This window comes from Macaca fascicularis, chromosome 19, assembly GCF_037993035.2.
Source record: "Macaca fascicularis isolate 582-1 chromosome 19, T2T-MFA8v1.1".
NCBI lineage: Eukaryota > Metazoa > Chordata > Mammalia > Primates > Cercopithecidae > Macaca > Macaca fascicularis.
This window is the reverse complement of record NC_088393.1, coordinates 59,885,307-59,910,758: the sequence shown is the minus strand read 5'-3', so window position 1 is coordinate 59,910,758 and position 25,452 is coordinate 59,885,307. Positions and strand designations below refer to the sequence as shown.

Here is a 25,452-nt window from a genome sequence, read left to right as displayed (position 1 = left end):
GGACCACAACTTTAAGCTTTAACCTTAAATTCTGAAACATTAACTTAAAATAGGCAGGAAGCAACTCTGCTTCACAGGACAAGAAGTAGGCAGAAAACCAGACATGCTGCCTGTGAAGCAGAGTAAATAACAGGCTCGGTCCCACTTACCCCATGAAACCCCACCCCATCCTCCGCCGCGGCTCCGTCACGCCCCACCTAGCCACGCCCACTACCGCCACCTCCTGGCTCCACCTTCTCATGGTCCCTCCCCGAGTTAGGGCCCTCTTTCCGACCCGCCCCTTGCCAACAGAGGCTTGCCAAGCTTGGTCCCCTGGCCTCCCAGTTTTTTCTCTCCGCTAGCAGTTTCCGTCACTCCCGGAAGTAGACTGCGCCTGGGAAAGGCCTTATCGCGGTGTGTGTTTCCGTCTACGTGGATTAAACATTGCTTCGCTCCGTCTGCCTGGATTAAACGTGCACTTCGCAGTCATCTGAGAAGAAGTGCATTAAACGTGCACTTCTCCATACCAGTGATCTGGGGATCGCTACGGACCTTAAAATATCCATAGCCCCTTCGCCCCTGCAACAGCCACTTCTCCCCACGTAAGTCCGAGAATTGCTTCCCTTTCGGTTTAAAATCTCTCTCAGGCTGTTCCTTGCTCCCTGCCTTTATGCCAGGTAGATAACCATGTAGATAACCCCATTCAGGTCGTGTTCCTGCTTAAAACCCTTATTGACCTCTGCTTCGGCCTCGGGCCAAGTCAAGTGCTCCCTCGCAAGGTGGATTCCCACCAGTCGAGACCCCCGAGCTTTGTCGTTGTCGGCCCCTGGAGGGGAGCGCCCGCTGCCCAGCTCCTGAAGGAGGCGCTTCTCCTCCCAGGTCCTGGGATTCTGCAGACCCTCTCTGTCCGGAGACACCGTCCCCCGCGCCACCTAGTGTGCTCCTCACGCCGGGTCCTTCCGCTCTCCAGGCTTCCCCTTCACAGCCACTGCTTTTCCTGACTCCGCGTTGCGGGAGGTCTTCGAGTCTGTCTTGTGACATCCACTGTTGTTCCCTCCCAAATTTTTACTCCACTGGAAAATGTGCTCTTCCGGGAGGTGGGCATCTTATTCCTCCCCTTTCCTCCTGAATGTTGGGTGAGAGGGATCAGGAGAGGAAAAGAGGGGGAGTGACGGGACAGAAAGAAAAATTGGGGAGAAAAGAATGCGTATACGGCATAAAGGATGATAATTTAGGGACTTGCAAAGAGAGCAAGAGTGAAAGAGGACGCATGGAGAAAGTAGCACGGGGAGAAAAGCACATAAAGAAATTAGGGGAAAGGGAGACCTTCAGGGAGATGAAGGGCAGCAAAATAGAAAGGGACGGCAAAGGAGGAGACACTGCAGCCAGACTGGGGGTGGAGAAGGGGGCGGGGGCTGGAAAAGGTAAGAGAGTTGGAGCCGGGGCTGACAGAGCCACGTGGTGCTGGGACTGAAGGAGAGGGGAGTGGGTAACAAAGGAAGAGTAGACGGAGAACCACATCAGCGAGGAAGCCTAGGAAGTTGGGGGTGCTAGAGAGTGGGAACAAAGGAGATGTAACAGGGAAGAGGGAATTTAACAGGGAAGAGGGATTTTAACAGGGAGAGCAGACAGGGAGCTCAGATGGGGGGAAAGAGGCTGGGTGTAGCAGGACGAGCCGCTGACAAAACCTCTCAGACACCGAGTGGTAGAAGGAAGGGCTTTATTCAGCTGGGAGCATCGCAAGCTACTGCCTTAAAATCCGAGCTCCCCGAGTGCACAATTTCTGTCCCTTTTAAGGGCTCAGAACACTAAAGATTTCATATGAAAGCGTCGTGATTGAGCAATCTAGGGGATAGTGACAGGGGTTTCGTGCACTGGTAGTCAGAAACAGAACAGGGCAGGGAGTTTCACAGTGTTCTTCTATACAGTGTCAGGAGTCTATGAATAACATCGGTTTCTAAGTTATGAGTTGATTTGTAACTACTGGGTTTAGGCCAGGCAGGCCCAGGCCTGGTTTTGGGCCTGGCGCGGGGCTGCCTGTCTTTGGTTTTACTTCCTTGTTTTTTTCTTAAAACAGGTACTGAGTATAAAACAATGTAAAACAATGTGAGAGGGTCTTTTTTTTCCCCATTTGGGGACCATGGGAAAGTTTGGGGAGAAACAACAACAAGAGGTGAAATAAGTTTCGAAGCACTGGGCAGAACAGACATAAAAGAGGGAATAAAGAAAGGGGAGAACAACAGAAAAGGGTTTTGAAAAAAGACACCTGCAGCATGAGAGAGGGAAACACATAGCAGTGAAGAGAGTGGGAGAGGACCCCATCCTGATGAGCCACGAGTTGCTTGGATATGGATGGTTGTTTTAATATATTGATTTGTGACTTTATATTCTAATTTAAAATTTGTTTCTTTAAATTGTACTCATGAGGATGAAAATTACCACTCTTTTCTATAAGGCTTGTGCATTTTGTATTTATTTGTATAAAAAGATATTTGAAATCCCTATTTAGCCACAGGGGAGTGACTTGATTCAGTCATTTTGTAACTCTTCTTTCCAGGGATGGAGTAGAGGATGGAGGAGGGGAGAAAGAGGCAAGAAATGACTGACTGTCACTACAAGATAGAGCTTTGGTTTTTTTGTTTGTTTTTTCTCTTTTTGAGACAGGGTCTCTCTCTGTGGCCCAGGCTGGAGTATAGTAGCATTATATCCTCTTACTGCAGCCTCGACCTCCTGGGCTCAAGCAGTCCTTCCTTCTCAGCCCCTGAAGGTGCTGGGATTATATGTGTGAACCACCTCTCCAGGCTTACAATGTATGCCTTTGAAGGAGGGTTGAGAGTGTTTGTTTTTTGTTTTGTTAATGGATTTACCTTTTTCCTTGTAGTTGCTTTGCAGTTAATTCATTGTTATTTTGGAAGCTTGATTTAAATTTTAGTTTATTCAGTTTCTTCTATAATTACTAACTTCTGAAATAAGATTTGATGTCATCCTGTAATCAGCTGATGTCATTAATTTCTAAATATTGCTTTTTTTTTTTTTTTTACTTTTACCACACAATTTATTAGATTTTTCAAAAACTTTCCAAACTGTTGAAGTGTCCAGTATGGTATACTCACCACAGAGTACATTAGATTCCTCAGAACTTATTCATTTGTTTGTTTGTTTGTTTTGTCTTGTTTTGTTTTGTTTTGGAGTCTCACTCTGTCGCCCAGGCTGGAGTGCAGTGGCACTCTCAGCTCACTGCAAGCTCCGCCGCCCAGTTCACGCCATTCTCCTGCCTCAGCCTCTGGAGTAGCTGGGACTACAGGCCCCCTCCACCACGCCTGGCTAATTTTTTGTATTTTTGGTAGAGACAGGGTTTCACCATGTTAGCCAGGATGGTCTGGATCTCCTGACCTCGTGATCCGCCTGCCTCGGCCTCCTGAAGTGCTGGGATTATGAGTGTGAGCCACTGCGCCCAGCCAGAACTTCTTCATTTTATAACTGAGAATTTGTACCCTTTGACCAACATTTCTCCACTTTCCCCACCCACCATCCTGTGGTAACAACTGTTCTGTTCTGTTACTATGAATTGGACTTTTTTAGATTCTACTTGTGAGAACATACAGTAGTTATCTTTCTGTGTCAGTCTGATATCGCCCAGCATAATGTCCTCCAGAGTCATCCATGTTGTTGGAAATAGCAGGATTTTCTTTTTTATGGTTGAATAATATTCCATTATGTAAATGTACACACACACACTATATATACACATGCATAAATATATATACACACATATTTTCTTTACATATTCATTCATGGATGGGCACTTTGGTTGTTTCTGTATCTTGGCTGTTGTGAATAATACTGTAGTGACCATGAGGGGGCAGATGTTCCTTTTTTTTTTTTTTTTTTTTTTAAAGTAGAGGCATGGTCCTGCTGTTTTGTCCAAGCTGGTCTCTAACTCCTGGTCTCAAGCAATCTTCCCATCTCAGCTTCTCAGAGTGCTGGTATTATAGGCATGAACTACCACACCTGGCCTAGATGTCTTTTCAACATACTGATTGGATTTCCTTTGGATTTATACCCAGAAATGGGATTGCTGGATTGCATTGTTGTTCTAGTTTTAATATTTTGAAGAATGTCTGTAGTGTTTTTCATAATGGCTGTACTGAGATACACTCCCAGCAACAGTGTACAAGGGCTCATTTTTCTCCACATCATTGCTAACATCTGTTATCTCTTGCCTATTTGATAATAGCCAAAATATTGCAAATCTCCAAAATATTCTTCAGGATGTTTATGGAGGAAAATTCTATTAAAAGTGAAGTCACACAATCCAAACCTATATTGTTCAAGGGTCAGCTGAATTGAGGATCAAGGCCTAAGCTGAGCCCACGGGCAGGGTGGGCAGCCGCAGAGGTGGTGCATTGGTCCTGAGGGTGTGGAACCCAGAGCTGCAGCACAGCAAGCATTCTCGATAGTGACTTCTGTGGAGTCTATCACTTTGGCGGCAACATTTGTTATTTTGGAGTATTTTGGGCTGCAAGTTAAGATGGTTATAGATGCATTTTGGAATATCTAAATGTCAATGTGGAGAGTTTCCTTGGAAGATGTTGGGATCTCATTGGGGCATGTGCATCACTGGAGACATCTGTGTTAGTAGATGGTGGTGCCAGTGTTCAGGGGTGGGGTCATTATGAATGGAATAGGGCGTCTTGGGTCATTGAGTCCTCGGCTATCTTTTTATGTATGAGGTCAGCATGAGTTTATGAGTTGCTGGGGCATGTGGGATTTCGTAGCAGGATATGGGGAGCACTGTGGAGTATCTGGGAAGGGTGTGGACCCCATGGAAGTTTGTAAACCTGTCTCAGTTTAGGAGGGGAACGTTAGGGCCTCAAACTCTAGTGACAAAAGGGGAGAGTTTTCTGTGGTGGATCTATGGCAGGGTGGTGACTTAGGGAAGATTTTTCAAAGAATTAGAGAATATGATATCACAATGACCTACGGCACAAAGATTTCAATTGGGACTGTCCTTGGAAGATACAGCTGTTACTTTCTCACTGCCAGGACAGTGGTGATTACTTTCCCCCACCTCTGTCTGCTGCAACAGGCACAGGGAGCTATGAGGCAAAATGCTTTAAACTCAGTGTGGAACAGGGATATTTTCTGCAGTCAAGAGGGTCCACTAGGTCCTGGGGAGGCAGTTTGGGGAGAGGATGGATAATGTTCTTTGGAGAATGACAGTCCTAGTAATTGCTGGGTATAAAGGAAAAAGCAAACTTTTTTGTCTCTACTCTCACACTTAACACAGAACTCTTCTGTGGCCAGTGTTGGGGAGTTTTCTCCTACACACTAAACAATTCTCCAGCAGACACCAGCTAGATTGCCTTATAATTCAATTTAATTCTGGCACTATCTACCTGGAGTTAGAGTCATCTCTCACAGGTTGCCCATAGGTTAAGGGCTCAGTCTCACAAGACTGCCCCGGCTCACTTCAGCTATCATTCAAAAGTAGTAGGTTGTCACCTATACTTCTGACCTACTGACTCCAAATTGGCATTCCTACTACCCCATCTAAAGGTTTGATTAATTTCCAAGGATGGCTCACAGAACTTAGAGAAATACATTTACCAGTTTCTTATTGTTGAAGGACAAAATCACAACAAATTCGATCCTTTTGTAGTTCATAAATGTGATGATTGGGTTTTCACACTCATGTGAGATGTGCTTCCCTCAAACCTTGTTACGATGTCGTAATAAGAAGGGAAATTATGGGCCGGGCGCGGTGGCTCAAGCCTGTAATCCCAGCACTTTGGGAGGCCGAGACGGGCGGATCACGAGGTCAGGAGATCGAGACTATCCTGGCTAACACAGTGAAACCCCGTCTCTACTAAAAATACAAAAAACTAGCCGGGCGAGGTGGCAGGTGCCTGTAGTCCCAGCTACTCGGGAGGCTGAGGCAGGAGAATGGTGTAAACCCGGGAGGCGGAGCTTGCAGTGAGCTGAGAGCAGGCCACTGCACCTCAGCCTGGGCGACACAGCGAGACTCCGTCTCAAAAAAAAAAAGAAGGGAAATTCTTACAAATTCATTTTTTAACTCCTGTTCCTGTTTTCTTTTTTGGAATTTTTTTTTTTCCTAAACGTGGCTCATTTCCAGGGTCAGTTTGATAATGCGGCGCTTAGCATGAGAGGCTTCATTCTGGCTTGGTCTGGTAGTGCGGGAGGCTAGTACAAAACGACGGCCTTTCCAAAAAAAGGAACAAAATAATGTCCTTGACCGGGACATGGGTGGAGCTGGAGGCCATTATCCTTTGCAAACTAACACAGGAACAGAAAACCAAACACTGCATATTCTCACTCACAAGTGGGAGGTAAATGACAAGAAAACATGGATACATAGAAGGCAACAACACACACTGGGACCTCCCTGAGGGTGGAGGGTGGGAGGAGGGAGAGGATCGGGAGAAATAACTAATACACTTTAGGCTTAATACCTGAGTGACGAGGCCAGGCATGGCAGCTCACGCCTGTAATCCCAGCACTTTGGGAGGCCGAGGCAAGTGGATCACCTGAGGTCTGGAGTTCGCAACCAGCCTGACCAATATAGTGAAATCTCGTCTCTACTAAAAATACAAAAATTAGCCAGGTGTGGTGGCACGCGCCTGTAGTCCCAGCTACTCAGGAGGCTGAGGCAGGAGAATTGCTTGAACCAGGAAGGCAGAGGTTGCAGTGAGCCAAGATCGTGCCATTGCACTCCAGCCTGGGCGACAGAGCGAGACTGTCTCAAAAAGAAAAAAAAAAAACAGAAACACCTGGGTGATGAAATAATGTGTACAACAAACCCCCATGACCCATTTACCTGTGAACCAGCCGGCACATCCTGCACATGTACCCCAGAACTTAAAATATAAGTTAAAAAGAGAAAAAAACAATTGGCTTTTTATAAAGTGTAACAACTGCATCATCTATTTTTACCTCTAGGGAATTGTTTTAAACAGTGTTTACTGATGGTGGTATTGCCCATTAAATGCATGCACACACACCGACCCTGACGCTTATAGTTTCCTTCCACTCTGCCCTAATTAAAACAAAACATACTACTAACTACATTTCTGCCTGTATGAGTACCCCTCTTCTGCGCTAAAATCTTATTTATACTCTGTGTCTTCACTTCTTGCCTCCAATTCCCTCTTGAATGCATCTAATCAAACTTTCATATCCACCATTCCACTGATAACTTTATTTTTCAGAGTCACCGGTGACCTCCCCATTTCTAAATCCAATGTATTTATTTTCCTGCTTTAGTCTTTCTTTTCCTGTCAGAAGCTTTCTATTTGATTTTCTTTTCTTTTCTTTTTTTTTTTTGAGACGGAGTCTCGCTGTGTCACCCAGGCTGGAGTGCAGTGGCGCGCTCTCGGCTCACTGCAAGCTCCGCCTCCCGGGTTCCCGCCATTCTCCTACCTCAGCCTCCGAGTAGCTGGGACTACGGCGCCCGCCACCACGCCCGGCTAGTTTTTTGTATTTTTTTAGTAGAAACGGGGTTTCACCGTCTTAGCCAGGATGGTCTCGATCTCCTGACCTCGTGATCCGCCCATCTCGGCCTCCCAAAGTGCTGGGATTACAGGCTTGAGCCACAGCGCCCGGCCTCTATTTGATTTTCTTGTCACCTCCCTGACCATTTCACTTTCCTCTGCTGCTGTGTCCTGACTCGGAATTGTTTCTCAATGTAGGAATGACTCATGGCTTAGTCCTTGAACCTCTTCTTATCTCTGTCCACACTCACTGTGTTTCCTCATCATCTCATCTCATGGCTTTAAACCCCACTGTATTAGTGCGTTCTGGAATTGCTACAACAAAATTCCAGAGACTGAGTAATTTATTAAGAAAACAGGTTTAACTGGCTCACAGTTCTGCAGGCTGCACAGGAAGCATAGCGACATCTGCCTCTGGGGAGCCTTCAGGAAGATTCCAAACATGGTAGCAGGTGAAGTAGGAGCAGGCGTCTTACATGGCGGGAGCAGAAGCAAGAGAGAGTGAGGGGGGAGGCGCTACACACTTGGAAACAACCAGATCTCGCGAGAACTCACTATGATAAGAACAGCACCAAGGGGTGGTGCTAAACCATTCAACACAAATCCACCCCCATAATCCAACCACCTCCCACCAGGTGGGAGGATGCACCATTAACAGTGGGGATTACAATTCAGTGTGAGATTTGGGCCAAGGACACAGAGCCGATCCGTATCACCCACCTACCCACCTACATGTCTCCATGTTCCCTGCAGACCTGTCCCCCGAACTCTAGAATTCTGTATCCTGTTGTCTCCTCAGCCGTCCGTTCAACCGTCTAAGAGACATCTCCACCTATATGTGTCTAAAGTGACTTCCCCAACTCCCCAGGTACATTCGCCTGCACACCTGAACATCTCTCCGATGACGGTGGCCCTATACTTCCTGGCTTTAGCTTTACATTCAGCATATATTTGAAATAGAGAAGATATGACATTATATAGAAGGGTTTTAATTCAAATGATAAGTAAAAGTTACATTTACCTAAAATGGTAGGGAAATGCATAGTTTCTAGAAGTGTTGTGAGCTGTGGAAGAAAAATGTTTGAAGACCTCCTGCCTACCTGATCTGCTGCCTCGGGACCTCTCTGACCTCCTACCTGTGTCCTCCTCACTCCCTCTGCTCCAGCCACACAGGCCTCTCCTATTCCTGGAGCCGAGGTTACTCCTGCCTGAGGGCGTCTACCTGGGCTGTCCCTGTGCCTAGAACTCTCTGGCCCCTCAGTTGCAGATAATCTGGCAAGATTTCCCCCATCCCGAGCTGCAAAGGTGCCCTCTGCCACCAGCATCACATGGGGTTTCCTACTCATTTAAACAAAACTTACTACTATGTTCTTTTTACATTTTGAGGATCTGGAGAAAATGGCAACGCAAAGAAAAGTAACTTTGAAACAACCAACCTGCTTTTAGTTTCCTGATTTTGCTCCATTCAGCCCTTTCAGTTTATGAAGCCGACCTCTTCCCCTCAACGCCTTTCATATTAAGAATGAGGTGTTGTCTGATTCTAGGATTGCAAATAAAAGCCAATAAAAGCAGGTCCATATTTTTGCTCTATGTGTTTCTTTCTGGCTCTTTGCTTTCCACTTTATACAGACTGGTAACAACAAGGCCCCAAGGGGAGATCAGAGCTAGGAGATTGGGGCTGTGGTAGTCTTGCCCCCTTTGAGACGTACTCAATCCTGGCTTCAGACTAGAGTGCTAAGGCATTTGTAACACATGGTTCATTCCCCTTTATAGAGATTCTCCTTCCAGTAGTTAGGGTGGGCCCAGCCTCCATAATGTTTAAGAGGTACCCAAGTTGATGCTTTTTTTTTTTTTTTTTGGAGATGGAGTCTGTCTCTGTCACCCAGGCTGGAGTGCAATGGCTCGATCTGGGCTCACTGCAACCTCTGCCTCCCAGGTTCAAGCGATTCTCCTGCCTCAGCCTCCCAAGTAACTGGGATTAAAGGCGTGTGCCACCACGTCTGTCTAATTTTTGTATTTTTGGTAGAGAGGGTGTTTCACTATGTTGGCCAGGCTGGTCTCGAATTCCTGACCTCAGGTATCCACCCGCCTCGACCTCCCAAAGTGCTGGGATTACAGGCATGAGCCACCGCTCCCAGCCCCAAATTGATTCTCATTTGTATCCAGCATTGAGCTTCAAGCCTCTGTATCCTCCATTTCCCAGGGCAGAGCTCAGCCTGTGACCCACAGAGGTGAGGGAGTGCTGCGCTCTGCATGGGGTTTAATCAGAGATAGGTCCTTGCCCTGAATGGGAGCTCAGTCCAGCCCAGCTACCCTCTGCTGCAGCCTGTGTGTGGGCGTCTCCCGGAGGGGAGCTAGTGCTGAAGAAAACGGTGAAAGATTCACTTGGTCTTTGTGTAGGAATGTATTATCCTTGCATCCCCCCAGTGCAGTGGGCTGTCGCTCCACATGTTGAGGCCTTCCCTGTGTGCATGATTGTGATACAGAAAGTAATGTGTTGTTTCTAAGCATTAAACAACAGATTTTTTACTTTCAGATTTGATGTGTGAATAATTACATTGACTGAGAAAGAAACCCAGAAGAGGAAGAAGAGGAAAGAAAAGGAGTCAGTGATGGCTACTCAGGTAAAGTGATATTTTACTCAGGTAAAGTGACATTCTTGGTGGGTCATTCTGTCTCCTTCCTTTGTGAAGTGCAGGGCATTGGAGTTGCGAATCTTCTCTGCGTCTGAAACTTCCTTCCTGACACATTTGCTCATGCTCATCCATGCCTTTCCTCAGTTCCTCTCATCTTATTTACATTCCATCTCAGCATGACCGAGTGACATGAACTTGGGAAGAGGCTGTGCCGAGCATGGTCCTGGGGAGAGCTCACACCCAGACATGGATGGGGACAGGGTATGGGCCCCGTGGTATCAGAGCTGTTGGACAGCAAGGATTGTTTGGGGGCCACACTGGAGGCACTGTCAGCTCTCTGTAGACCAGGAATAGAGAAGCTGCCTGTGGAAGTCACATATTAATGTGCATAAATATCTAGTAAATTATCGAAAGGGGCCAGGCGCCGTGGCTCATGCCTGCAATCTCAGCACTTTAGGAGACTGAGTTGGGCGGATCACTTGAGCTCAGGAGTTTGAGACCAGCTGGCCAACATGGTGAAACCTCGTCTGTACTAAAAATACAAAAATTAGATGGTCATGGTGGCAGGGGCCTGTAATCCCAGCTACTCTGGAGGCTGAGGCAGGACAATAGCTTGAACCCGGAGGTGGAGGTTGTAGTGAGCCGAGATGGTGCCACTGTACCCCATCCTGGGTGACAGAGCAAGACTTCATCCTCAAAACAACAACAACAACAACAACAACAAAATTATGGAAAAGGAGGCCTGTAAGGGGAGATCTTTCTGCCTGATTTTATACTACATTTGAAGCTGTATGAATGAGTCACTATTTCTAACTGCACCACCCTTAATGACTGGGAATTGAATGGAAAACTAGATACAGACATTAGAGCGTGTTTTATTCCATCATTGATTTAAAAATATGAAATCAAGCTGAATGTCAGATTCTTCTAGCCATGGTCCGAATATCCATCTCACAGAGACTGCTTTGTTCCTGTGGGGACTCTTACCAGCAGTTGTTTTAAGTTTTAAGGTTATAATTTTGCTCAGATATAAGAGCTGAGCATTTGTTATCAGAGAAGATGGAGCCAAATTCTCCCACTGCACCAATTATTGTTAAATATTATATTTATTTTAAACATCACATGATGTATGTATTTGTTTTTCGGTAAAAGTTCAAGCAAAGATGCAGTTCAGGCATTAAGTTAATACATGTTGGCCAGGCTGGTCTCGAACTCCTGCTCTGAAGTGATCCTCCTGCCTGGCCCTCTGAAAGTCCTGGGATTACAGTTGTGAGCAATCATGCCCGGCCCACATTTCTTTTTAATTCTTCGAAGCCAAAATGTAAATCGCCATTTCTTTCATGTAGGTTTGTAGAGATTCAATTGGTTTCTTCTTATAGACCATATTTCCCTGTTTCTTTGTATGTTTTATTGTCTTCTTTTGTGACTTCAGCATTTGAAAAATCAGCTGCCTCCCCAGATTTGGTGGCTCCTTTGTTCAGGGAGGACACGCCGATCAACTACCCTAGATTCTGGAGACTTCCCATGCTTTTTCTTCCTGGGGATTCTGTCCTCTCTGGGCCTTTGCTTGTCATCTCCCTATTGAAGAGGTTTGCGGCTTTCTAGTCAGAAGCTCCCCTATTTTCTGTACTATTGTAGATAGACTCTAGTACTGCAGATATCTGTGGTACTAGATCTTCACCCTCGTGTCTTTCTGTGTTACTGCAGGCACTGGTTTATGTCAGTCATCTTTTTGCTCAGTGGCCCCTAACCTTTCATCCTGTTCTTTCAGTGCTACCACAGGAAGTCACCACTAGGGCAGTTGTCAGCCTAGCCATGGAGGCAGGGACACCTTAGAGAGCCCTTATTAGGGCAAGGTCAAGGGTAGCCCTGAAGCAGGACCACCCCTGAGAGTCCAGAGATGTAGAGTCACCGGTGTGTGATCGCAGCTGAGGAAACCACAGCCTGTGAGAACTTCCATGTGGGGTGATCCCAGCAAAACTAATGGGGCAGGGATCCCCAGGACCTAACTCCTACTCCAGGACGTCTAGAAGGTGGGACATAGAGTCAAAGACGACTATTGTCAGGCCTTAAGATTTAATATGTGTGCCCTATTTGAGTTTCAGACTTAACATGGGAGCAGCTACCTCTTCTTTCCTGTTTCTGCATTTTGGAGTTGAAATATTTAACCTGTGTCTATGCCACCATTGGATGTTGGAAGCACTTAAGTTGTTTGATTTCACAGGTTTACAACTGGAGAGCAGTTTGCCTCAGGATGAAACACATGTTTGAGTCTCACCCATATCTGATTTAGATTATAGTTAGATGCAGCTGTAGACTATAGAGTTTGGAATTGGTAGTAGAAAAAGTTAAGACTTTGGGGGGCCATTGGGATGGAATGCATTTCGCATGTGAGGAGTACATGAATTTTGGTGGGGCGGGATGGAATGCTGTGGTCTGAGTGTTTTTCTCTCCTCCATAGTTCATTTGAAACTTAATCCCCAATGCCCAATCTCCAGGTATGATGAGGTTTGGGTTTTAGTAGGTGATTGCGTCACAAGGGTTCTGCCCTCATCAATGGAATATGGTGTTCTGGTCAATGAGATATCAAAACGCTTATCCTACGGAGTTCACTGCTTTTTGGCCCTTCTGTCCCTTCTGCCATGTGGGGACACAGCATTCCTCCCCTCCAGAAAATGCAATAAGACACTATCTTGGAAGCAGGGATCATCCCTCAGCAGACATCAGTCCTGCTGGCACCTTGATCTTAGCTTTCCCAGCCTGTGAATTATGAGAAATATATTTCTATTGTTCATAAATTACCCAGTCTTATTTGGTTATAGCAGCACAGAGAGACTACTACGTTCTGTAACCGTAATGTAACTGTTTGATTGTTTTGATTCAACTCTTAATTCTCAGACATCTGGGTTCAGATGCTTGCTCTGCCATTTTCAGGTTGTTGACCTAGGCAAGTTTGTTAGGGAGTCTGTGACACAGTAACATGGAACAAGTCTCTCTCTCATAGGCTATTATGTTGTTGTTTGAATTAGAACATGTAAAGCATTTGGAGTAATGCCCAGCACATGGGGAGTGTTCCAAAACTTTAGTCATTGCTGTTACTCTGGTCATCACAGTTTTTAGTTTATGACATTTCTTTAAAGCCGCTATAGACATTGTCATCTCTGAAAACACCACTCATATACTAGCTCACCTAGACAGTTGATGTATAGAACATAATATCTAACACTTTCTAAGGGATAACCATGTGTTCTTCTTATTTGTGTATTTCTTGCATTGTCCACAAAAAGAGAAATATACACTGATGTAGAGAATATAATAGTCTCCTATTGTATTTTGTAACAAACTAAAATTAAGGACGTAACTTTCTCACAGATGCCTTTTATAGATATGTCAAAACACACACTTCAAAGTGATGTGATAGTTCTCTCCTCATTTTATGTAAACAAAAGAGCTCTCATATTGCTTCTTTTTGAAATGTGTTTTTCATTTCAGGGACCTTTGACATTCAAGGATGTAGCCATAGAATTCTCTCAGGAGGAGTGGAAATGCCTGGAACCTGTGCAGAAAGCTTTGTACAAGGATGTGATGTTGGAGAACTACAGGAACCTGGTCTTCCTAGGTGAGTATAATTTCATTCTAGAAGTTCAGATTTGCCTTCGTGCATTTTTGTATTTTCTCTGTTGTCTTTCTTAGGAACCCCTCCATTATTTGAGACTGAAGCCTTTTTGGTTCAAAAATAAAAAGCTTCTTAATGCTGCATCTGGCCTTTCACTGTCTCCTTTGTATATATATTCTGCGGCCTTCTTTGTACATCAGTGGCGGTTCCAGAGCTGAAGTTCGCAGAGAACTTTATGGCAGAGTTAAAATATCCAATTCCGTTTTCTGTCCATATGCTTTTTTGTTTGTTTAAAACAGGTTCTTGCTCTGTTGCCCAGGCCGGAGTGCACTGGTGTGATCACAGCTCACTGCAACCTCTGTATCCTGGGCTCAGAGCAATCCTCCCACCTCAGCCTCCCAAGTAGTTGGAAGTATGGGTGTGCACCACCATGCCCAGGTAGAGACAGGGTTTTTCTATGTCACTCAGGCTGCTCTTGAACTCATGGGCTCAAGGAATTCTCTGGTCTTGGCATCCCAGAGTGCCGATATTACAGGCTTGAGCCAGTACGCTTGGCCTATCCCTGTGGCCTATCCCTGACCCTGTGATCCGCCCGCCTCAGCCTCCCAAAGTGCTGGGATTACAGGTGTGAGCCACCATGCACGGCCAAAGCTTATATTTTTTAAGTCCACATAATTTGTTTTAAGTGACCGCTACTTTCATCTGGTGCATTTTCATGTATTATAAGTGAACTTTGTTTTTATTTATTTAATAATCAGTTCCATATTTTTGAGGATACTCAGTTTTCCTTTGTTTTATGTTTCTTTTTGAGGTAGTGTTGTATTGGGGAATGTGTATCATTTTATATATTTTACAAGATTTCTTTCTTTTACAGATGGTATAGTTCAGCAGCAGTTTCTCTAAAACTTACACAAACTCTGTAGTGTTGTAATAAGATAGTTTCAGTTATTCCTTTTACTCCCGTTTCCCCTGACTTAATTCCTACTCTTAAATTTGTTAATGAGACCGGGCGCGGTGGCTCACACCTATAATGCCAGCACTTTGGGAGGCCGAGACGGGCGGATCATGAGGTCAGGAGATTGAGACCATCCTGGCTAACACGGTGAAACCCCGTCTCTACTAAAAATACAAAAAGTTAGCAGGGTGTGGTGGCCGGCGCCTGTAGTCCCAGCTACTTGGGAGGCTGAAACAGGAGAAGGGCATGAACCCGGGAGGCGGAGCTTGCAGTGAGCTGAGATTGCTCCGCTGCAGTCCAGCCTGGCCGACAGAGCGAGATTCCATCTCAAAAAAAAAAAAAAATTTGTTAATGAAATTGATTACGGTTCTTTTCATTGGAAATTTTTTAATACCTTGAATATATTTTTTAAATATAGTTACTATCTTAATTGTAGAAATACCATGAAAGAGATTGGTCATACTTTGTTTTTTGTTTTTTGGGTTTGAGATGGATTTTCACTCTTGTCGCCCATGCTCAGTATAATGGCACAATCTCAGCTCACCACAACCTCCGTCTCCCAGATTCAAGCGATTCTCTTGCCTCAGCCTCCTGAGTAGCTGGGATTACAGGCATGTGCCACCACGGCTGGTTAATTGTGTATTTTTAGTAGAGGCGGGGTTTCTCCATATTGGTCAGGCTGATCTTGAACTCCCGACCTCTGGTGATCCGCCCATCTCAGCCTCCCAAAGTGCTGGGATTACAGATGTAAGCCACTGCGTCCAGCCTGGTCATACTTTGTTATATAAGACACATTGCTTTTCTGTAGTAAGTTTCAGTTTCCTAATTATAACTCGCTGGACTTTCTTTAAATCACCCTTTTTTGGGGGGGTGGGGAACAAAAGCTATATTATAATAATTATTCTCCAGTCTACTTTCATGTCCATCATGTTATACTGAATTATTATTTTCAAACCTTACTTTATTATACATGTAGCCCATTTCTTGCACTTCAAGGACTTCTCAACTGATGTTTATAAAACCTATGTATTTTTTTCCATCATGCTTAGGGAATGAGGAATAAATTTTTTTTTTTTAATTGTATTTTATCCAGAAGTGTTTTTCCTAGGTTTTCTTCCAGGATTGTTGTAGCCTGGGGTCTTACATTTAAGTCTATATTCATCTTGAATTAATGTTTGTGTATGATGAGAGATAGGGGTCCAGTTTCACTCTTCGATATATGGCTAGCCAGTTTTTCCAGCACCCTGTATTGAATAGAATGTCTTACCTCAATTGTTTTTGTTGACTTTGTCAAAGATCAGTTGGTTGTAGGTATGCGGCTGTATTTCTGGGTTTCCTGTTCCATTCCATTGGAGATCTGTGGCTGTATTTCTGGGTTCCCTATTCTGTTCCATTGGAGATCTTCTATTTTAATGGAAGCATGTATATCTAACAATTTTCTATCTTAGCACTGTTTTCTCTGCATATATAAGTTTTGGTATGTTCTATTTTCATTTTCCTTTGTTTTGAGGTATTTTATCATTTCCTTTGAGATTTCCAATTTGGCATATTGACTGTTTAGGAATATGTTGTTCCAACGTATTTGTTGATACTCTAATTTTTTTTCGCTGTTGATCTCTAGTTTTACTTTGTTATGATGGGATAAGTTACACTTTATGATTTCTGTCTTTAAAATGTATTAAACAGGTCAGGAGCGAAGAGGGCCAGCCCCTCCACAACCTGTGGGTGTTTCTCGTCAGGTGAGATGAGAGACTGAGAAAAGAAATAAGAGACAGAGACAAAGTCTCTGGGCCCAGGGGACCGGCGCTCAGCATACGGAGGACCCACGCTGGCACTGGTCTCTGAGTTTCCTCAGTATTTATTGATCATTATCTCTACCATCTCGGAGAGGAGAATGTGGCAGGACTATAGGGTAATAGTGGGGAGAGGGTCAGCAGGAAAACATGTGAACAAAGGTCTCTGTGTCATAAATAAGTTTAGGGAAAGGTGCTGTGCCTTAATGTGCTTGCACACAGACATCTCGGTGCAATAAAGAGCAATATTGCCACCAGCATGTCTCACCTCCAGCCCTAAGGCGGTTTTCTCCTGTCTTTGTAAATAGAACATACAATCGGGTGTTGCACTGAGACATTCTATTCCCAGGGATGAGACATTCTATTCCCAGGGACGAGCAGGAGACAGATGCCTTCCTTTTATCTCAGCTGCAAAGAGGCCTTCCTCTTTCACTAATCCTTCTCAGCATAGACCCTTTACTGGTGTCGGGCTGGGTGATGGTCAGGTCTTTCCCTTCCCACGAGGCCATATCTCAGGCTATCACATGGGGAGAAACCTTGGACAATACCTGGTTTTCCTGGGCAGAGGTCCCTGCGGCCTTCTGCAGTGTATTGTGTCCCTGGGTACTTGAGATTAAAGAATGGCGATGACTTTTACCAAGCATACTGCCTTTAAGCACTTTTTTAACAAAGCACATCCTGCACAGCCCTAAATCCGTTAAACCTTGAGTCAACACAGCAGGTGTGTCTGCAAGCACAGGGTTGGGGCTAGCATTACAGATTAACAGCATCTCAAGGCAGAAGAATTTCTCTTAGTGCAGAACAAAATGAGTCTCTTATGTCTATTTCTTTCTACATAGACACGGTAACAGTCTGATCTCTCTTTCTTTTCCCCACAAGGAGTTTGAGACCAGCCTGGCCAACATGGCGAAACTGCGTCTCTACTAAAAATACAAAAATTACCTTGGCGTCTTGGCGTAAATACAAAAATGACCTGTAGTCCCAGCTATTCGGGAGACTGAGTCAGGAGAATCACTTGAACCTGGGAGGCAGAGGTTGCAGTAAACCAAGATCACACCACTGCCTTCCAGCTTGGGTAACAGAGCGAGACTCAGCCTCAAAAAAAAAAGAAGTGTTAAAAAGTTTTATTTTTAAATATTTTTTTTGAAGAATGTTCCGTGTGGAGTTTGGAAAAAATTCTTTTGTGCTGTTTTTGGGTGATGTGTTATGCATATGTAGATTAGGTCCAATTTGACGTATAGGTTAGGTTGCCTAGTTACCTACTTTTTTTCTATCTGATTGTCCTATTTATAAAAGTGGTCCGTTGAAGTATTTTATTATTACTGTGGAAATTTTCTCCCTTTAGTTATGTTTCTCTTGCTTCATATATTAAGGATCTCTAATATTAGGTGCATATATATCTGTAATTGGTATATCTTCCTAGTGAATTAACCCTTTAATTATTATATAATGCCCTTCTTTGTCTCTTGTACCAGTTTTGACATAAAGTCTATTTTGACTGATATTGGTTTAGCCACCTCTGATGTCTTTCTGTTACCATTTATAAGGGATATCTTTTTTCATCCTTTCAGTTGAGCCTGTGTGTGTCCTTCAAATAAAAATGAATCTTTTGTGGATAGCATGTAGTTGGAGCCTATTTTAAAAATTCATTCAGCCAGTCTGTATCTTCTGATTGTGGAGTTTAAGCCACTTATACTTAATGTAATGACTGATAGAGAAGGACTCACTGTTGCCATTTTGCAGAATGTTTCCTATATCTCTTAGATTTTTTTGTTCTTCATATCTGTTACTGCCTTTGTGTTTGTTTAGTTGATTCTTTCGTCTTGACATACTTTTATTTCCATTGTATGTGTCTTCTATACATTTTTTGTGGTTATCATTGCAATTACAGAAAACACTTTAGATTTATAACATCTTGTTTTAAACTGATAACAGTTTGACTTCAGTCACATACAAAAATGACTCCTTTACAGGTCTGCTCCCATGTTATGTTTTTGATATCCCAGATTACTTCCATAAATACTGTGTCTCCATTAACATGTATTTAAACCTTGACAGCAGTTTCCTGCTTTCTTAGTTTTTTCAGACTAATATTTGCCTATTTTGCTAGGGTTTCTTCTGTACCCCAAGTCTCCTTAACATTGTTGTACTATCAATAAGGTTTTATGTTGTCTTTTTGTATGTGTACAAAATGAATTCATCCATCTCCTCTTCATGGCTGTTACCAAATTTTTTCTTCAGGATTATACTGTAGGAACTTTTTTTTCGCATCTCTCCTGATATGTAGGGTTGTTGAGCATATGCCTGGAAATATAACTCATGGGACATTCAATTTGATAAATTTCATAGCATATATTATAAAGACATAAGTCTGCTTTCTTCCCGTGTCCTCACACTGCCTCCTTTTTAACTGTCTTCCCTTGTCCTGTGCACATAGTATAATTCCCATGTTTAAGTATTGGTCAGTATAATGCTACTTCTAAATTAGTTTCTTTTTTCATCCAAAGTCAGGATTTTAACTGTTGCTTGTGAAATTATATACCCACAGCTCTGCAAGCACAAACACTGCTGCCCCATGCACATTACTCCTTGCCCTTTTCCTCTTGCCTTTTCTCTTCCCTGGCCTTTCCTAAAATAGTACTTTGTTCCAGACGGACTACCTGGCTACTTACTAGTATATTAGTTTTACACTCCCATTATTGCATAACTCCTTCACCTCCCACACTACTCTCACTCTGTAAGGGATGACCCTACTCATTCACTTGATCACTTCTTTTTTTTTTGAGATGGAGTCTTGCTCTGTCTCTCAGGCTGGAGTACAGTGGTACGATCTTGGCTCACTGTAACCTCCGCCTCCCAGGTTCAAGCAGTTTCCTGCCTCAGCCTCCCAAGTAGCCGGGACCTGCCACCACACCCAGCTAATTTTTGTATTTTTAGTAGAGATGGGGTCTCACCATCTTGGCTGGGCTGGTCTTGAACTCCTAACTTTGTGATCCACCTGCCTTGGCCTGATCACTTTCTGAGAACACTGCCTAAATCATTATATGCAGGGAATGATGACTCAGATACTGTTATTCATAGGGATGGCTGAATAATGCTTTTGGCAACACAGCATGGATCTTGAAGTATTTCTTTCTACACTGTTAGTATTTGGGGTGACCTGTTATCTGCAGAAACTGCTTGGGCAGTTTTTGGAAAAAAAAAAAACAGTGTTTGATCCTGCAAAGGTAGGTGCGTATCTTACTTTCTTTGTAAATTGGATGTAAACATATAAATCCCGTGGGCATACTTTGCTTGTGTGTTAAATAGTGATAATTTACCTCAAGACTTTTTAAACAAGTTAGTACTGTTAGCTAGTCTAGAAATTGTGTTTTTTAGTAAAGACTCACAGATTTCTTTGTTAAATAAAGCATATCAATATTGTTCCATGTTTATAATGAGATAGCATATTGGCTTCACCTTAGTCAGCATGGCTACCTATAGTAGATATTGTAGATTGGGTGGTTGAAACAACAGAAATTCACTTTTCACAGATCTGGGTGATGAGAAGTCTAACATGTCAGAACCACCATTTTGGGTCTTGGCATGGGCCCTTTTTCTGGTTTACCATGACTTTCTCTTTCTGTGTCCTTACGTGGCAGAGGACCTAACTGCCTCCCAAAGACCACACCTCCAAGTACTATCATATTGAGGATTAGGTCCTCAACATAGGAATTTTGGCAGACATAAGTCTTTATATCAAAGCAGGCTTCATTGTATCTGTAAGTTTTCATTTTGTAGTTTCTTCCAAACAATGTTTGTTGTCTTTTATCTTACTTTATATGCTTTTCAAGTAGAATCTCTGTATGATATATATTTTGTGGCCAGTTAATTAGGTAATTAGAGGCAATGAATAGGACCAGGTGTGGTGACTCGTGCCTGTATGTGATCCTGGCACTTTGGGAGGCTGTGGCAGGCAGATTGCTTGCCCTCAGGAGTTTGAGATCAGCCTGAGCAACAAAATAAAACTCTGTCTCTACCAAAACTACAAAAAAATCAGGTGGGCATGGTGGTGAACATCTTTGGTCTCAGCCATTTGAGAGGCTGAGGTGGGAGGATTGCTCGAGTCTTAGAAGTGGAGGTTGCAGTGAGGCAAGATTATGCCACTTCACTCCAGCCTGGGTGACAGAGTGAGACTCCATCTCAAGAAAAAAGCACAATAGATAGGGAGTTGCTGTGTTGATTGTTACATAGTTGTAGGCATGAAGTCATAGTCAGTATTTCTGACTTCCTGCCCCACTTTTTATTCTATATTATGTTGTATATTTACCTTCCTCCCATCCAAGTAGTAACCAGGTCTGACACTGTTTAGCTTCTGAGATCAGCTGTGTTCTGGGTGGTATGGCCAAAGACATATTTATCTTTCTTTTATCTTTAAAAGTCAGTGATCTCAACATATTTTCTAGTTATCATATGCTGTCTCTAGAATATACGTTCTTGCTTATTATGAAGGGAGAATTGTTTAGAATTCCATACTATAAATTTGTATATTTGCATATGATGCAAATTTGTATATACAATATACAAATGTATAGTATGGAATTCTAAATATGTATATTGTATTTTACTTACGTGCTGGTTTTATCTGGGTTATTAGAGTGTTTTATTTATTAATTTTTATGATAATTATTAATTAGTTGAACTTGTGAATATTTACTGTTACACTGTATCTTGCTGTAGTTTGACATTTGTTTGTACACAGCAAATATGAAGTGAACATATATAACTTTTATTCTCTTATGAGAGAGCCACGTTTTCTGCCAATTGGTGTGTAATTTGGTGTCATTGGTTGCAAAATACTTGTTTTAGTGCCAATATATGTTTGCACAACATAAATCTTTTGGTCATAGGATGTTTGAAACTAGGCTTTCCTAAATAATTTGAATTACATGTAGTCATCCTTTCTTTACTATAGACTTCTACTCATTTTGTATTTCTAAAAATAAAAGATCATGGTGGAGAACTTTCACACCTGTCTGGTATAAACATTATGCTTAGTGTAGTATGTTTCCAATATAAAGTATTTATCAATAGTGGTTATTTTAAAAAAACTCATGTTCATTATATTTTGCAGGTATCTCTCCTAAATGTGTGATCAAGGAATTACCACCAACAGAGAACAGTAATACAGGAGAAAGGTTCCAAACAGTGGCACTGGAAAGACATCAAAGCTGTGATATTGAAAATTTATACTTCAGGGAAATACAGAAACATCTATATGACCTTGAATTTCAATGGAAAGATGGTGAAACAAATTATAAAGAAGTGCCAGTGCCCCATGAAAACAATCTTACTGGTAAAAGAGATCAACATAGTCAAGGGGATGTAGAAAACAATCATATTGAAAACCAGCTTACATCAAGCTTTCAGTCACGTCTGACTGAACCGCAGAAAGTTCAAACTGAAGGGAGAATGTTTGAATGTAATCAAACGGAGAAGACAGGTAATAACGGTTGCTTAGTTTCTCCACACATTAGGGAAAAACATTATGTATGTAATGAGTGTGGCAAAGCCTTTAAAGCATCTTCCAGCCTTATTAATCATCAGAGGATACATACTACAGAGAAACCTTACAAATGCAAAGAGTGTGGCAAAGCGTTTCATCGGGCCTCACTACTAACTGTACATCAGGTAGTCCATACAAGAGGGAAATCATATCAATGTGATGTATGTGGCAAGATCTTCAGAAAAAATTCATATTTTGTAAGACACCAAAGGAGTCACACTGGACAGAAAGCCTACGTGTGTAATGAATGTGGTAAGTCCTTTAGTAAAAGTTCCCACCTTGCTGTTCATCAGAGAATTCATACCGGTGAAAAGCCTTACAAATGTAATCTGTGTGGGAAATCCTTTAGTCAGCGTGTCCATCTTAGACTTCATCAGACAGTTCATACTGGAGAGAGGCCCTTCAAATGTAATGAGTGTGGCAAAACCTTTAAACGGAGCTCAAATCTCACTGTACATCAGGTAATCCATGCAGGAAAGAAACCATATAAATGTGATGTATGTGGTAAGGCATTCAGACATAGATCAAATCTTGTATGTCACCGGAGAATCCACAGTGGAGAGAAACAATACAAATGCAATGAATGTGGCAAGGTCTTCAGTAAACGTTCAAGTCTTGCAGTGCATCGGCGAATTCACACTGTAGAGAAACCTTGCAAATGCAGTGAATGTGGCAAGGTCTTCAATAAACGTTCAAGTCTTGCAGTGCATCAGAGAATTCATACTGGACAGAAAACTTACAAATGCAATAAATGTGGCAAGGTCTACAGTAAGCATTCACATCTTGCAGTGCACTGGAGAATTCATACCGGAGAGAAAGCTTATAAATGCAATGAATGTGGCAAAGTTTTCAGCATACATTCACAACTTGCAGCGCATCAGAGAATTCATACTGGAGAGAAACCTTACAAATGCAATGAATGTGGCAAGGTCTTCAGTCAACACTCACGTCTTGCAGTGCATCGGAGAATTCATACTGGAGAGAAACCTTACAAATGCAAAGAATGTGGCAAGGTCTTCAGTGACCGTTCAGCTTTTGCAAGGCATCGGAGAATTCATACCGGAGAGAAGCCTTACAAATGCAAAGAATGTGGCAAGGTCTTCAGTCAATGTTCACGTCTTACAGTGCATCGGAGAATTCATAGTGGAGAGAAACCTTACAAATGCAATGAATGCGGCAAGGTCTACAGTCAATATTCACATCTTGTAGGGCATCGAAGAGTTCATACTGGAGAGAAACCTTACAAATGTAATGAATGTGGCAAAGCCTTTAATCAGGGCTCCACACTGAATAGACATCAGAGAATTCATACTGGAGAGAAACCTTACAAATGTAATCAGTGTGGGAATTCCTTTAGTCAGCGTGTCCATCTTAGACTTCATCAGACTGTTCATACTGGAGACAGACCTTACAAATGTAATGAGTGTGGCAAAACCTTTAAACGGAGCTCAAACCTCACTGCACATCAGATAATTCATGCAGGAAAGAAACCATATAAATGTGATGAATGTGGCAAAGTATTCAGGCACAGTTCACATCTTGTAAGTCACCAGAGAATCCACACTGGAGAGAAAAGATACAAATGTATTGAATGTGGCAAGGCCTTTGGGCGGTTGTTTTCCCTCAACAAACACCAAAGAATTCATTCTGGCAAAAAACCTTATAAATGTAATGAGTGTGGAAAATCTTTTATTTGTCGCTCAGGCCTCACTAAACATCGAATAAGGCATACTGGAGAGAACCTTACAACTAAACTCAATGTGACAAGGCCTTAGACGTTGTCCTAGTTTCTAGAATCACTGAATAATTCATACTTACTGTTATAGCTTGTATATTTTTCCCTTCTCTTGAAATCCCTGTGGAATTGTAATCTCCAGTATTGGAGGTGGGGCCCGTTGGGAGGTGATTGGATCATAGAAGTGGATTTCTCAAATTGAGAAAGATTTAGCATCATCCCCTTGGTGCTGTCCTGGCAATAGTGACTTCTCTTGAGGTCTGACTGTTTAAAAGTGCATAGCACTTCCCTGTTGCTTGCTCTCATTCTCACCATGTGAAATACCTATACCCCCTTTGCCTTCCACCATGATTTTAACCTTCCTGAGCCTTCCCTAGAGGGTGATCGGATGCCAGCACCATGTTTCCTGTTAAGCTTTCAGAAGTGTGAGCCAATTAAACTCTTTTCTTTATACATTAGCCAGCCTCAGGTATTTTTTTGTAGCAATGCAGTTATGACCTAATACATTTACACATGCAGTAAATATACCTAAGTTTTAAGCTAGTGTTCACTACTCACTGGGTGTAAGAATATGTATACATATTCCAGGATGTATGCATACTGGAGAAAAATCACAGAAGCATAATACGTGTGGCAAGAATTCTACTCAAAAGCCAAAACTTGTGAATCTAGGTAATTCAAAGGGATGTATGAAATGAAATGAGGGTGGCAAAACCTTTAGTAGAGTTCAATCACTACTTGTCATAAGAGAGTTTATACTGAAAGGAAATCATATAAATGTGTGTGTCAGAGGCTTTCCCCAGGCATCAGAACTCACTAGGCATCAGAATATACATCTTTGGGGCCGGGCGCGGTGGCTCAAGTCTGTAATCCCAGCACTTTGGGAGGCCGAGACGGGCGGATCACGAGGTCAGGAGATCGAGACCATCCTGGCTAACCCGATGAAACCCCGTCTCTACGAAAAAAATACAAAAAACTAGCCGGGCGAGGTGGAGGGCGCCTGTAGTCCCAGCTACTCGGGAGGCTGAGGCAGGAGAAGGGCGTAAACCCGGGAGGCGGAGCTTGCAGTGAGCTGAGATCTGGCCACTGCACTCCAGCCTGGGCGACACAGCGAGACTCCGTCTCAAAAAAAAAAAAAAAGAATATACATCTTTGAGAGGAACCACAGAAACATAATGTGCATGCTAAGGCTTTTACCCCAACATCAAAATGGAAACAGAGTATTCATACTAGAGAGCAACCTTACAAATGTAACAAATGGTTTTAAAAAATGAAACGTTCAAAGACCTGGAATCAACCCAAATGCCTATCCGTGATAGACTGAATAAAATGTGATACATATGCAACATGGGATACTATGCAGCCATAGAAAGGAATGAGATCATATCCATTGCAGGGACGTGGCTGGAGCTGGAAGCCATTATCCTCAGGAAACTAACAGAGGAACAGAAAACCAAACACCACATGTTCTCACTTGTAAGTGGAAGCTGAACAATGAGAACACATCAACCCAGGGAGGGGAGCAACACACTGGGGCCTGCCGATGGGGGTGGGAAGGTCAGGGAAGTGGAGCATCAGGAAAAATCGCTAATGCATTTTTGCCTTAATACCTAGGTGATGGGTTGGTAGGTGCAGCAAACCACCATGGCACATGTTTTCCTGTGTGACAAACTTGCAAATTG

General features: G+C 43.0%; 1 protein-coding gene and 1 pseudogene across 1 annotated transcript; both read left to right on the top strand.

Moving 5' to 3' along the window:
* The first annotated feature begins 352 nt into the window (after positions 1-352).
* Positions 353-24,228, top strand: ZNF616 (zinc finger protein 616). Its single transcript, XM_005590179.4, has 4 exons — positions 353-581; positions 10,027-10,114; positions 13,619-13,745; positions 21,604-24,228. The coding sequence occupies exons 2-4, from the start codon at positions 10,103-10,105 to the stop codon at positions 23,808-23,810; spliced, it is 2,346 nt and encodes a 781-aa protein (XP_005590236.3). The 5' UTR covers positions 353-581; positions 10,027-10,102; the 3' UTR covers positions 23,811-24,228.
* Positions 5,630-5,722, top strand: LOC123570438 (small nucleolar RNA U13; annotated as a pseudogene).
* Positions 24,229-25,452: the final 1,224 nt, after the last annotated feature.